This window comes from Podarcis liolepis (genome assembly GCF_965112155.1).
Source record: "Podarcis liolepis genome assembly, chromosome: 2".
NCBI classification, from domain to species: domain Eukaryota; kingdom Metazoa; phylum Chordata; class Lepidosauria; order Squamata; family Lacertidae; genus Podarcis; species Podarcis liolepis.
This window is the reverse complement of record NC_139555.1, coordinates 82,321,725-82,336,392: the sequence shown is the minus strand read 5'-3', so window position 1 is coordinate 82,336,392 and position 14,668 is coordinate 82,321,725. Positions and strand designations below refer to the sequence as shown.

The 14,668-nt window shown below is 40.3% G+C and overlaps 1 protein-coding gene across 13 annotated transcripts in view; it reads left to right on the top strand.

Annotated features, from left to right (window-relative positions):
• ERC2 (ELKS/RAB6-interacting/CAST family member 2) overlaps positions 1-14,668 on the top strand; it is a 510,602-nt gene that overhangs the window by 231,539 nt on the left and 264,395 nt on the right. For 4 of the 13 annotated variants that reach the window (XM_083489227.1, XM_083489225.1, XM_083489220.1 and 1 more), the window contains 3 exons: positions 1,017-1,046; positions 1,753-1,946; positions 8,489-8,500. In XM_083489227.1, the coding sequence (XP_083345353.1) occupies positions 1,017-1,046; positions 1,753-1,946; positions 8,489-8,500 (236 nt within the window). The remainder of the gene's footprint in view (positions 1-1,016; positions 1,047-1,752; positions 1,947-8,488; positions 8,501-14,668) is intronic. The other 9 variants (XM_083489221.1, XM_083489224.1, XM_083489230.1 and 6 more) reach the window with 3 other exon arrangements.

The following is a 14,668-nucleotide window of genomic DNA, read 5'->3' as shown; positions in this document are numbered from 1 at the left end:
AATGAGTGGAGGCTATGTGTAGACTGTACCCTTTGTGCATAATGTATGTATTACTTATGTAGAAAATGCTCCCCTCATATGTTTAAACCCAGGGCTGCTTCAAACATGGTGACTTTCCTACATTATTAACATTTCTGTGTAGAAAAGGCAGTCTGCAAACCACTTGCACATTATCAGACATGAGAAATCACACACTAGTTTTTTCTTTTTTCTTTTTGCTGTGGATAACTAAAACACAGTTGATTTGCATGCATTATGTCTATGTAGAAAATTCATCACATTTGAAGTGGCCTCAGACATCTCTTTGAGAATAAGAAATCCACTGAAACGAAACTCTTTTCTTGATTATCCTCATGCTTAAATGATATGTTACATGCAGGGGGGTGGGGAACAGCCGTTAGTTCTTCAGTAGCCTATTTTTTTGCACATTTCTTCATAATAAAAATGTTTTACTTAAACGTGTTGAAAACCAAAGAGGATTAAATCATTGCAAAGAATGTCAAACTTCGAGGAGTTTATGTTAGTATTACCTTCTATCTAAACTTGCATGCTGCCTTTTAACCAACACTTGTTTCATTGCTTGCTTATCTATTCCTTGAAGTAAATATAAATATGGAAATTAAAATGAAGGCTTGGCTCCAGACTAACAGCACAATCCTGACCATGTCTATTTAGACGTGAGCTCTGTTGAATTCAATGGGGCTTACTCCCAGCCCCAGGTAAGTGGGATTAGGATTGCAGCCTTAGTCATGCTTAGAAGAGACCTATTGAAACCAACAGGATTTAAGTGCTAACTATTGATTTCATTGAGTCTACTTTAGGCATGACTAAGTGTGGATTGAACCCAAACCCAGCATCTGTTATATATTGTTAGATAGCGGAAGGACATGCAGTTCTAAATGTCCTTAATCCTTTAAAATGTATGTGTGTGCATTTAAAAAGTGTTCTCTGAATTATGTGTGTTTAATGTGCACTGCGGTTAAACTACTTGTTTTCTCCCTGCCTGCTCTTTGAAGATGCCAATTAGGAATAATGGGAAACAAGGGGTAGGCTAAGCATTGCAGTGCATTCTTGTTTACATCTGTGTGTGATTATTTCAGTCTAATGTTTTAAACACTTTGGCCCATTCATGCTCTCACTGACGTTAATTGGGTTTTGCCATTAGCTTTAATGGGAGCAGGAGTGGGCTTTGCACTCTTGTTTTCTGTTGTGTTCATTGCATTCCTTCTTGTTTGTGAACTGACCACCCACCCATGCATGTGTTTGCCAGGTATATTTATTTGTGCTGTTCCACCAAGGGGCTTGTTTCTTCTTATGTTTCAGGTTAAATATTGGCAGTATGAAATGAAAAAAAGAGGGGAAAGGATTTTGGGTAAAACTGTCTGTTAAATGCATTCTCATCTTACCTAAAACAGTATGCATTAAATCGTTCATAAACTGTTTAATGCAGTTATTAAATTAAACCATATTATATGTTAGTTTATATTAAGTTGTTCAGGACAGTTTTTCGAAACAAGAGTCAGAACCTAGCAGTGTTTCTCTCTCTCTTAAGTTAGCATTTTATTTCCTAAGCCAGGGTGCTATGAATTCCCTCCAAAAACATGTCCTTGTTATGGGAATCATTGAGAAAACATTGCCAACTAACAGGATACCCATAAATCCTTTCGTCGTATGAAGTCTGGGACTCCAGAATAAAGTGAAGCTACCTGAAATGGTAGTGATTTCTTTCTGTTTTCTTGGTAAATTTAACAGGCTCATGAAGCAGAGGAGGAGGCCCGAATGAACCCTGAATTTGCTGACAGGATGAAACAGCTTGACAAAGAGGCAGCCTACTATAGAGACGAATGTGGCAAAGCTCAAGCTGAGGTTGACAGACTTCTAGAAATCCTCAAGGAAGTAGAGAATGAAAAAAATGACAAAGATAAGAAAATTGCTGAATTAGAAAGGTAAATTCCTCATCATTTGTGTTTTCTCAACAAATGCCTTTTACACTCACCTTTGATGAGAAACAATGGCAACATTTTTCTAACAGAAGAATAACAAAAAAGCAATCAAACGGTGAATGGATTCTTTCTATATCTGTTCTGATATTTTTCAAGGTCAGGAGCAGCCCTTGGTGTCTTCTGGAAAGACAATATTTCTTTAAAAGAAAGCAGGGAAGGGACTCCTATGTTGTGGAGGAAGGGAAAGGAAGAATGTTGCACAATATATAGTATGAAGTACTCTGCACACACACAAAATACACCGGGTGAAGTGGAAATTGGTACTTAGGTGATAGAATATTGGAAGTAAAATAGAAATTGATCATTAATACATGTATACTGTGCTTTTGGGGGGGGTATGCAGGGGTATGCATACCCCTAAACATTTTGTGAATCTAAGTTTCGCCTCATTGAGGGGCAGTATTTCAGTGAGTAGGAAAATGAGAGTACCCCTAAACATTTTTTTAGAAAAAAAGCACTGCATTTTTAGGAATATTTTTAACAAAAATGTAAAGTTTTGCACAGAGAACAAAATGAGCAAGTAACAGACTGGCTAACTGAATAATTTGTGCTTTGCTGAAGAGATTTAGATACAAATGAGGCGCCAATATGATGTTTCATTGAAAGAGATTTAGTTACAAGTGAGACAACAATATGATGCTATCTGTGAGCTATGCTATTTCTGGGCTATTTTTTGTTTGTTTTTTTAAGCTTGCATTCAAGTCTTGATGAAACAAGACAAAATCAGCATGTCTACTTTGGGTATGAGACTCTACAAATGAAGACTGATTTGGAAAAACTGGAAAAGATTCAGTCATGTATGATGATGAAGGCAACTCGGCATTATTGATTATTTAGATGTTATAGACCACATTCTTCTGAATCTCTGAGTTGGCCAGTGCAGCGGTCAAGCCTGCTGCCTTGTCTCCGCTATTGAGGGCTCCAGGGCCATGCGACATCAGCACACGCTGTGGCGTTCTCACACTGTACATGCACACCACGGGGCGTGCTGACATGTCACGCTCACACCCCGTGGCTTGTGCACATGACACAAGCATGCCCCACAACATGTGTGCACAGCCACTGGGGGATTTTGAGGGGGCCCAATCCCCTCCTTGAAAATTTTTTTGGGGGCTCAAATGACATGCCCGGTAGCAGTACTACAAAGAAACAAACAAAATTCTTCAACTTGTCTAAATAGTGTACATAATTAATAGTCCTGGGGTTGTATCCAGCCAAGTTGTCCCATTAATGCAAGGACTTCCACTTGAGCAACAGAACGTCCCCTCCCTCTACTCCTACCATGACCCCCCCAAAAAAATCTGTACTGGGTTTCCCGCCAGCCCTCTGGAGTAGATTTGGGGTGGGCACACAAGAAAAGGAGATAAGTGGCAATAAGCACACTTGTGGGTGAAGATTTCAAGTTTTATTAGTTGTACAGCAAATATTAGACATAAAATGCAGCAACAAACGTACACAGAACCTACTTGGACTAGCGGTTCGCAATCTCTTTTGGGCCACTGCCTTCCTTGGTTCCATAAATTCACCCCCCATGCCTGAATAGTGGTTTGCACAACCCACTAAATAAGAAGATAACACAATAAACATCAAAACAGTAACAATTAATTGCGCATTTATTCAACATCCAGTTAAAATTGTTTAGTTTAATTAATTCAACAAAACTGATGATCCATTGAGACCAGCTTTTCAAAATCTGATAATCATTTACACCTTCAGTGCCTCCCTGCCACTTACTTGCTTCTCAGTGCCCCCCTGGGCAATCCCTCTGCCCCCTGGAGGCGGTACCACCCACTTTTGGAACCACTGACTTAGACTAAACAAGGCACTTAAACTGAGCACTTAAGCACAACTAGAATAAAACCCTTCACAGTCTGCTTCATTCCACTGTTCCGTTTGCTGTCTGCCTACATGAGTCACATGCCCAAGGTCCTAAAGACCCTCCCCTAAGGGTCAGAGGGATGAGTTATGAGACTGCAGGTGCACCTATAGTCTTATGAACCTGATTCTCTAGGTTACAATATGTGACTTCACCTAGCTGGTGTGTAGAGATAACCACCTGTCAATCATAGGTTATGAAATTCCTGTTTTGCATTCCTTCAGCAGTGCTGACTAGCAGAATATGTTCCACGGTTTTAGGACTCCAACCTACAACTTTACAATATGATACCTGCAAAGCAAATGGTTCATCTTGTGCCTGGGCACCTTTGAGGACTTCTAGCTCCTCGTGAACACAAAGTAATGTCCTGTAGCAGGATTTTTTAAAATAACAAGTATTTGCAAACCACATCCTTCTACTGTGTGACTCCTGCTAGAAATATCTAGAAAATTGTTGCTAGAAAGTGGAAATGCTGCTAATAGGATAAAGGAGCCATAGCATGACTCGCCTCTCTCTCCAATACGCAAGGTGACTTTTCCTGCCTTCTATTTTGTGTAGCTGAAATGCTATTTTGTAACATCCTTTCATTAACCTAGTGGAATAGCTCTTAATTAAATCAGTGCGTGTGGCAAATACTCAACACTTTGTGGAAGAAAGCACAGGTTTTTCTTTTCGTATCCTCTAGCCTGGGAGAATTTTTAGCAAAATAGAACATCTAGCTTTTAAAGCAATTCACTTGCAAAATATAATCAATTGCAGACAGACACAATATATGAAAAGACCTTATGCTTTTCTTCATGCATAGGAATGTGATTTCCTGAACTAAAGTGTGTGTGTGTGTGTGTGTGTGTGTGTGTGTGTGTGTGATTTATGTGAACTTTTTGAACCATTTAGAATACAGAGCCATTTTAAAATTACTGTCACAGACTGGAGAGCAAAGGCAGGAATTCTAATGGGTGGATATTTTACATGCTTGTGCTTCAGTTTCATTCAGAGGAATGAGTCTCAGATGTATGCAGAGCAGGATAAAAATGGGTGGTATATTTCCAATATGAGGTGGTGAGGTGTATCTCTGAGTGACTTTATATGTCTGGTCAATGACAGTAAATGGTTACAATGCTCAGTCCAGACTCTGCACTGATATCTGGCTACGCAGTTCCCTGCACTGTGGGGGATACGTATTAACTTCAATTTCTCAAACAATTTCAACAGGACTACATTCCTTCAGCCTGCTTTTACTGTCACCCAGGAACTGGGAGCCTTGCATGCTGAATGATGTGAAAATATTTCCAGTGGAGTGGATAGGGACTCAATACAAGCTCTTTCCCCATTTGTAGCAAATTATGTGATGAGGCAACTTGGCTCATTTGGCATAGTTACCTGGATACTGGCTTTTGTACCAATTAGTGGATAGCCAAAATGCAAACGTCCTTAGCTGAGGCACTCCAACCTTTGCCAGGTTGAATTTCCTCCCCCCCCCCCCATCCAATCTGCCTTTAGACCAGGCAATGTACAAGAGATGGTTCTTCCCCACTCCTCTAGCCACCCATTTCAGTGTTTTCTTCAGTTATTTTAATCTCTGGGCTCCTGGCAACCGAACATTGCTTTAGACTCTTTCTAAAGCTGCTTCTTCATGAATTCTTTTGAGCAAGATGAGAGAGCTATCCTTGGGCAATTCAGTTCAGGGCGTGTGGGTCCCTATTGTCCCATGTGATACTCTTCACACATACATGAATGTGTTTCGTTTTAAAATGGTGGCATGCTTAATAGTTTTTAACTTTAAATCCGGGATGCATGGAAGTCTTTGAAAACCAAGCTGAAGTACTCCACAACAATCATACAGACTTAAAACAGCTAAGAGGTTTGAGTTTTTGAGTTACTGATGGATGGAATTACTATTGGCCTTAAAATGTAATGAAGACAGAAAGCCTACACACATAAGTTTGGAGATGAATAGCATATTGGTTCTGCCTTAACATGAAAAAGGTGGAAAAAAACACCATGAGTGGACCAGGGTTTTTTTTGTTTGTTTTTTTTTTTAAACATCAGTTTCTCTTTAATGCCTCAACTAGAGCATTTGAAATAAGGGCACAATTGCTAATCACTGTGAATGACCTCTGTTCTTTTACGTACAGCTGCAAATCCTTGTAAGATCTATGACTGAATTTTCCTTTAGTTGTAGAAGGAAGGTGCAGCTTATTACTGACCCCAGTAAAGGTTGGTGCCGAAGTTGAACTGCAGCTTGTAGATGCAATTAGCTGCACCTCATTTGCTAATGGTGGGAAGGAAAGATAGACAGGGCAGGGGCAAACTTTGAGGATATGCTGTCCTGTGGGAGGCTAACATTTGACACCTTCCAGTGCAGGCTTAGGGTAAACAAAGTGCTGGGCTTTGGGAAGGAGCCACAGGGCTCTGTTGGGGTCCTAGAGCCCTCCCTTCTCCTTCCCAAAACCTGGTAAGCACGTGCCCTGCTTGGGGAAGGAGGCAATAGGACTCTAGGACCCTGTCAGAGTCCTCATGCCTCCTTCCTGAAGCTGGACAGGTGCTTACCGGGCTTTGAGAAGGTTCCTGCCTCAGCTATGTGCCAGTGCCCCCACAGCTCTGTCACTGCCCTAAATCCACCTCCGAACAGGGGCCCTGTGAAACTTAGTTCACCACCTTCCTCATCTTGTGGAACTATTCTGAAAGGGTGTGGGGCCCATGAAAGCTACTTGATTAAAGAATGGAATTAAGCCTCTCTCTGCCTCTGTGTGTACCCTATGTTTGGTTTCTGCCATTATCTTTCATTAAAATTTACTGTAGCCCAGCATTAGGAGGCTTAGCAGCAGCAGGGAAGGAAAACAGCAGTAATGCTGTGATATGCAACAGGCTGCTGTGAACTGTCCTTCATTTCAAATTTCCCACAACGCCCCAGAAAAACCCTGGATAGCTATATCAAGAACAAGATGGCTGCTCCAATTAATCTTTTTTTAGGGGAGCCATATTTTCCCCCATACAATGTCCCTGCTAAATGGGTTGTTGGGGATGGGGGGGGGGGAAGAACCACTTTTCTATTTGTAGAGTTACCTATGAAGATCTCAGTATACTGCTGCTTCCAGCAGGTTTTTGGTCACAATGTCCAGTGAGCACAACAAGTGCTGCATATTTCAGCCGCTTGGGGAAGCTAGAAATAGGAGTTTTGTTTTTTTAAGGAAGAATGATCATTTCTTAAGTTCTCTTAAATACATTATTCTCTCTCTCTCTCTTTTGCTAAAAGTAAGCAGGTTTTAAAATATTTTTTCTTTTAAAAATCTAGATGGGCAGTTGATGGAATAGACTTTATAGTCTACTTTTGTAGACATGTACTGAACACAGACATGAATCCGTTCAACCTTAGTCTCTCATATGATACTGCCATCTTTTACTGCTTTTTAGTTAATTTCTTCTCTTAAAGTATACAAAGGCAGGGAAATTCCACAGTAAACCTTCACTTGGACATGTGCTAAATAACATCAAACTGAGAGCCCCAAATAAATAATCAACCAACAGGAAATGAAAAACAAGTGCTGGTAGTTCATGTTTCACAAGTTGCCTTGAGTAAGGCTGTTCCAACTTAAGAGAGGCTTGTGCCTCTGTGAAGGCGAATGCCTGATGAATGTTCTGTCATATTTTGACAAAATACTTAAGCTTACAGTTCCTTTATATCACCATACTGAAACAACAATGCAATAGTATGGTAGTGGGAGGGACGTCAACTGAAATGTCAGCAGAAAATTCAAGAGAAAAAAACCCGCTGAAATAAAAAAACCAGCATACCAAATCACTATGCAGCGATTTCTGATGTTTAAAAAATAAATAAATCACCTTTTGCAAAATGATGCAGGAATGTGCACCTGTGATGGCTCTGGGGGACTCTTTTTGGTTTGGCATTAGATAAGGGTTTGTATGTGTGTTTTGGCTAATTGAAAGGACATGTTAAATATTTTTGTAAAAAAAAATATTTATCATGCATCTGGTTATTCTCAGTGATGAAGTATTGGTCTTATTCTTGGGACTGAAAAAGATTGCTCTCAGCTTTAGAAAGGTCTATGTTTCCATGGGAAAAAGTGGTGTCTTTGATCAGTGTAAGTGATCAGTACTTGAGAATCTCTGACAAAATTCTTTGAACATCTAGCCAAGCCATTGAGCTTCCTTTATTTTTCATGGGTGAAGATGACTTGCTGTATATGAGTCATCCTCAAATCCTTGTTGGTCCAAGCAACATTATTTTCCCCAAGCATGAATGCCTCCTGTCAAACATATGCCTTAGCAACTGCCATCAGCTTTATAGTGTTTCACTTGTATGTGTATACACGTGAGAATGTATACATATTCTAAGGTAGCTTTTCCATCATACATAAGCAACATGTTTACTTCCTCCTAACCTGTTGCTTTGGTCATCACCCATCTTAGAAACACTGTACACTAACGTTTATTTGTTGATTTCTGTTTTTGACAAGAGATTGCTGATATAACATCTGCTCACTTTTATGTTGAAAAACTAATGTTTTTCCTTCGTTTATTCTCTTGCTATTTCCTTCCTTTTTGTGTTTACTCTCCAAACTGCTGCTTTCACCCCTGCTTCAACCAGCTTGACTTCCAGGTCAGTACCTTTGGTATATTATTGTCTCACATCACTCACTTATCAGATCCACTTCATGTTTAAATTGATAGACACAGTATCCTCTGGCTACTTGCGTTTAAGTATATGCATCCCTGCTTCCCCAAGTTGTTGTTGATTCTTTTGATGGCAGACATTTTCTAAAAACTCCCCATTCACTCTGTTTCCAGATGAGGGAATAGTTTTTCTGAAGGATTTTGTGTTAAAATGTAAAGACTCATAAACTGGTAACAGTAAATTGCCAACGCAACTAAAGGTACAACAGCAGTTCCTTGGGTAATGTTTCAGTAAATCTCAGTGTTTTGAAATACTTAATCATTAGTGACAACCCAAATGTAACTAACTTTTGCCTTTTTTCCTGTAAGCAATTTTTTAACAATATGTTTACCCACACATACTATAATTTATGGGTTGTAATAGTAGGATTTGGAACCATAATGATATCATGCTGGGATTTTTGTTAATACATACTAAAAAGTGAGAACATTATGCAGAATTGACTGGATATCCCAATGATTAGCATAACAAAAATAGAATTGAATTAAAAAATGAATCAAGCATTATAAGAATAAATACTGTTTGCTAAGGACCCATTAGCCGCAAATAAGAAATGAGAATGTATTGGATTTTTTGTTGATCGTAAGATGGCAGTCAGCCATTTGTTTGATTCATCTGCAAAAAAATGGAAAGGTATTTCTAACAGGGATAAGTAAACATTGATTGGTTAAGTAGCTGTAATGATTGTGTGAATGAACGATTTAAGTAGATTCCAAAAGATACTGGAGAAGGAAATATGACTATACTTCATTAATATATCAGAAAACTGAAGAGGTTAAAGTACTTTGAGTTTTAGTCACTGCCAACTGTGAATATTAATTTGCAATGGAGAACATAAAATTTATAAGTGCTAGAAATGTCTCGTTCTTGAGTAGCCTCTTTAGAACACTTACTGTAGTAAACAACCTTATTGGTCAACTTAATGGTGGTTCTTCTTTCTGCCTAGACTACATAGTGAATCCCTAGACTAGAATAACATTGCAAGGCAAGCTGTGGATTGATATGGTTTATATATGTAGATAGTGCTCAATTTCATGTTTCTGTGATGAATAAGGATGAGAACACATCTTATCTTTATGAATGTTTCATGGGGGGAAATGAGCAGTTTCCTTCACCATCCTACTAGATAGAGCAAGCTAATGAATAAAAAGATATGAAGAAGTGTGCCTGCACACGGAAGCTTATACCAGAACAAACTTAGTTGGTCTATAAGGTGCTACTGGACAAATAAAAAAAGTGTGTGAACCATGTCACAAAAGATTGTAGTGTCTCCTTTTGTGAAAAGAGATTTTTGGTTGCCTGCCTGTCTTGCTCATATAAGAAGGGGCTGCAACTCTCTCTGATTGCATTTCACCTTACCCACATTAGTTGGTCTGAAGAACCAATAACTTCTGAATTTATTCTTAACCTTTCCTGCCAGGGTGGGCATGACTATGCATTGCCCCCAAAATGCTTTCTTCAAACTGTGTACCAAAACTTCATGGCATCAAAAGACTTTGAAAGAGATAACAGCATTAATAAGATGTGCACATAAGCTTCATTATGTGAGTTAATCTGTAGTTTGGAAATTCATGGTGTGGGCTAATTTAATCCTTCTGTGGAGCAGGGCAGCTTTGTGAACCTTTCTAAGCTAGTGACTTTTGTACCTCAGACTGCTGGTTTTTACCTGGAGCAGCTGTCTTCCATTGACAGCAAAACCTAGACAAAAGCATGCCTTTTCACAAATCATCCAGAGTTTTGTAATCTTTGGAGTGAAATAAAAGAAGGAGTCTATCTTTTTGCATATGCTTCCCAGGTGGATAATTTTGGTTATCTAATGTTTTTATTTGCTGGCAGAATTCCAAGTATCAGACAGGCCTAGGGGCACATTTATTTGACTTAGAGCTGTAGCAGAATTTCTAGTCTGCATTTCTCTGATTATAAAAACCTGAGGTCTTTCACTGTAACTCAAAAGAAAACTAAGTTATATATTTATATGGTAGTATTCTGTAGACTGAAGTTGCTTCAGATGATCATCTGGAAAGACCTTGTGTGTCTATTAGGTGAAAGGAAATTGTTTTGCCTGTGATTCAGAGGGGGGAACTGCACATCCACTGCCACACCCTCAGATGTCAAGGAGAAGCAAAGCTGTGTGTCATCAGCATATTGCTGACAATGTTCTCCAAACCTCTGGATGACCCCACTCATCGGTTTCATGTAGATGTTAAACAGCATAGGGGATAAATTTGAATTCTGATTAGCACCACACTGGAGGTTCCACGGGGCCAAAGTGCACTCCCCAAACATCACTCTTTGGAAATGACTGTCCAGGTAGGACCAGAACCACTATAAAGTGGTGCCACCGACCCTTAACCTGGATAGACATTCTAGAAGAATACCATGGTCAATTGTATCAAAAGCCACTGAGAGGTTGAAGAGAATTAACAGGGACACACTTCCCCGACAGAGGTCATGCCAAAGCCACTTCTGTGCCAAAACTGGGCTTAAACCCTGATTGAAATGGACCTAGAGTGCCTAGATCTAGTCCATGACCACCTGCTCAAGAACCAATGGCCAAGAAAGGAAGACTGGCAACTGGCCAATACTTAAAGTTTCTGAATCCAGGGAGGGTTTCTCGAAGCATGGTTTTACTGCTGCCTCCTTCAAGGAAGCAGGGACCACTCCCTCTCACAAGGAGGCATTAATCACCTTCCTGGCTCAACCAGCTGTGCCCTCCCTGCTAGTTTTTATCAGTCAAGAGGGGCAAGGGTTGAGAGTACAAGTGGTCAAAGAGACTCTATGTGAGACTGCCAGCGGCTGAGACCCCTCTCCTTCAAGAGATAAAGCCAAGATCTCAGGTTAGAAGCTTAGAGTTGAGAGAATATAGTGAAAGGTAAAACTAGTAGTTATGTATGATGCAGCAGTACAATACTCTCTTAGGACAGTGTAGGAGCCTGTTCCATCAGAATAGTAAATACCAGCAGAGTAGTTGGTACCAGCTGTTTCATGGTGAGCCTGTGCTGCTGGTCTGCCTAATCATTTCTGTGGGGAAGTAAAACTCAATGAGATGTGCAAGCCAAGGTCTAAAAGAGTTTTAAATGTCACATTGGACATTTCCCCCCGTTTTTTCTAATAGTTTGACGGTTCCAGAAGCAGCTGGAAGCACCATTCAAAAAGTTTCCATGTACAAAATGAAACATTCGCAGTAACTGTCACTCAGAGAATATCAATGCTATAGTCATCACAGAGATAACATGCACACATGTTTCTTACTCAGATTAAGCTATTTGTGACCGTCATCCTTTGCCATACTGAACTTAGGGCTGCCAAACATCCAGAATTCCTTGGACATAACTGGGATTCGGCCCTTGTAAACAACATTTGGGAGGAAATAGTTGAAATGTCCAGGAAAATCTGGATGTCCGGCAAGCCGTGTTGGAAGTATAGCTTCTGGTGAATTTCCTTTAAAATAGTTCAAAATTTCATTTTGCAAAAAAGAAACCTCAAGAACTTTTGTGCCCGGATTTTCACTTTTTGAAATATGGCAACCCTAACTGAACTACATGTAAAATAATAATAATAATAATAATAATAATAATAATAATAATAATAATAATAATAAAATAATAATAATAATTTATTTATACACCACCCATCTGGCTGAGTTTCCCCAGCCACTCTGGGCGGCTTCCAATCAAGTGCTAAAAACAATACAGCATTAAATATTAAACACTTCCCTAAACAGGGCTTCCTTCAAATGTCTTTTAAATATAGGATAGCTGCTTATTTCCTTCACATCTGAAGGGAGGGTGTTCCACAGGGTGGGCACCACTACCGAGAAGGCCCTCTGTCTGGTTCCCTGTAACCTCACTTCTCGCAGTGAGGGAACCACCAAAAGGCCCTTGGAGCTGGACCTCGGTGTCCTGGCTGAACAATGGGGGTGGAGACGCTCCTTCAGGTATACAGGACCGAGGCCGTTTAGGGCTTTAAAGATCAGCACCAACACTTTGAATTGTGCTCGGAAATGTACTGGGAGCCAATGTAGATCTCTCAGGACTGGTGTTATGTGGTCCCGGCGGCCACTCCCACTCTAGCTGCCGCATTCTGGATTAATTGCAGTTTCCGGGTCACCTTCCAAGGTAGCCCCACGTAGAGCGCATTGCAGTAGTCCAAGTGGGAGATAACTACATGTTAAGAAGAGGTTAATAAACTTTGGTTTCAGGGTTTGGTACTCACCTCTTTTCTATAGGCAAAAGAAAAGGCTAATGACTGAAAACAATTGAGTGCATTTCAAAACATCAGAGTATATTTATAAGACAGCTCTGGGTTTAGAACAAATCTTATAAATAAAGGGCCATAGCTCAGCAGCAGAGAACTTGCTTGCCGTACAAAAGGTCTCAGTTCCAAACTTGACAAAGGCTGTGAAAGATTCCTGTCTAACCCTCCCCCCCCCGAAAGCCGCTGCCAGTCAGTGTAGACAATACTGGGGTGTAAGGCAGATTCCTGCATTCTTATTAGTATAAATAGGCAGGACAAATACTTGATCTTGTGCTGTAATCCCTAGCTGGACTCCTCCTACATGTCTCCAAGTTACCATCCCACCCAAAATGATTCATAGTATGTGAACCCATTTGGAATTGATTCCATAAATTCCTGAAGGTGCTGACAGTTCCATCTGTCTATAAGGCACATATTCTTAGTCCAGGTTCTCAGTTTCAGACTGGACCAAGAATATGTAACAACAAAGAACCAGATGGACTATCAGGTGCAGAACCAGTATCCTTTACTTTTCTTGATTCTGCATTCTCCATTACCACCAGACTGGAAGCAACAGCAGCTTAGAAAATGAATTCTAAAGACAAATTGTTGCATTCAACTAAATGTTACCCCCAGACCCTCCAAGTGTCCCTATTTTCCAGGGATGTCCCTGATTTAGAGAAACCATCCTGGTTTCTGTTTTGATCCTGGAATGTCTCATTTTTTTCTTAGGGCGTTCCTATTTTCATTTGAGAAATGTTGGAGGGTAGACATCACCTTGCCGAGAAAGGTCCATATAGTTAAAGCTATGGTTTTCCCAGTAGTGATGAGCTGGACCATAAAGAAGGCTGATCGCCGAAGAATTGATGCTTTTGCATTATGGTGCTGGAGGAGACTCTTAAGAGTCCCATGGACTGCAAGAAGATCAAACCTATCCACTCTTAATGAAATCAGCCCTGAGTGCTCACTGGAAGGACAGATCGTGAAGCTGAGGCTCCAATACTTTGGCCACCTCATGAGAAGAGAAGACTCCCTGGAAAAGACCTTGATGTTGGGAAAGATGGAGGGCACAAGGAGAAGGGGACGACAGAGGACAAGATGGTTGGACAGTGTTCTTGAGGCTACCAGCATGAGTTTGAGCAAACTGCGGGAGGCAGTGGAAGACAGGAGTGCCTGGCGTGCTCTGGTCCATGGGGTCATGAAGAGTTGGACACGACTAAACGACTAAACAACAACAACAAATGGAGTTATCTGACCCCTGAGCCGTCTGAACGCAAACCTGTATAGGGAAGGATTCCCCTCCCCCCAATGTTTATTGTTTTATTATGTTTTTATATATGTTGGAAACTGCACAGAGTGACTGGGGCAACCCAGTAAGATGTGTGCAGTATAAATTGTAAAATTATCATTATGGAATGGGATGTCCCTGTTTTCATCAGAGAAATGTTGGAGGGTATGTACCCTAGATTAGACTCATTATAAATAAGGGGCCCAAGTCATTTATGACCACTAATTTTAAAAGGTTACTTTTTGAGCAGGACTAAAATTGGGATATAATCCAAAATAGAAAAATTAAGAGAATGTAGATTTCAGCTTCTTTCTTCTGTACCTACTCAGATCAACAAGTATGATTTCTTAGAACTGATCTGTGGGGCACACAGTGAAAGAAGAGAGAGGGGAAGTTGCACAATCCCATTTCATCAATGGGATTACTTTGTTGGATATACCCCTATGATTTCTCCACAGTGACTTTAGGGATAAAGGAGATTTTCTACCCACTTGACTTATGAAATAGGGGAGGAAGCTAGCCAAAACAGAGGAGTGTTATTCCCATCACCTTGTATTATTTTACCTTTT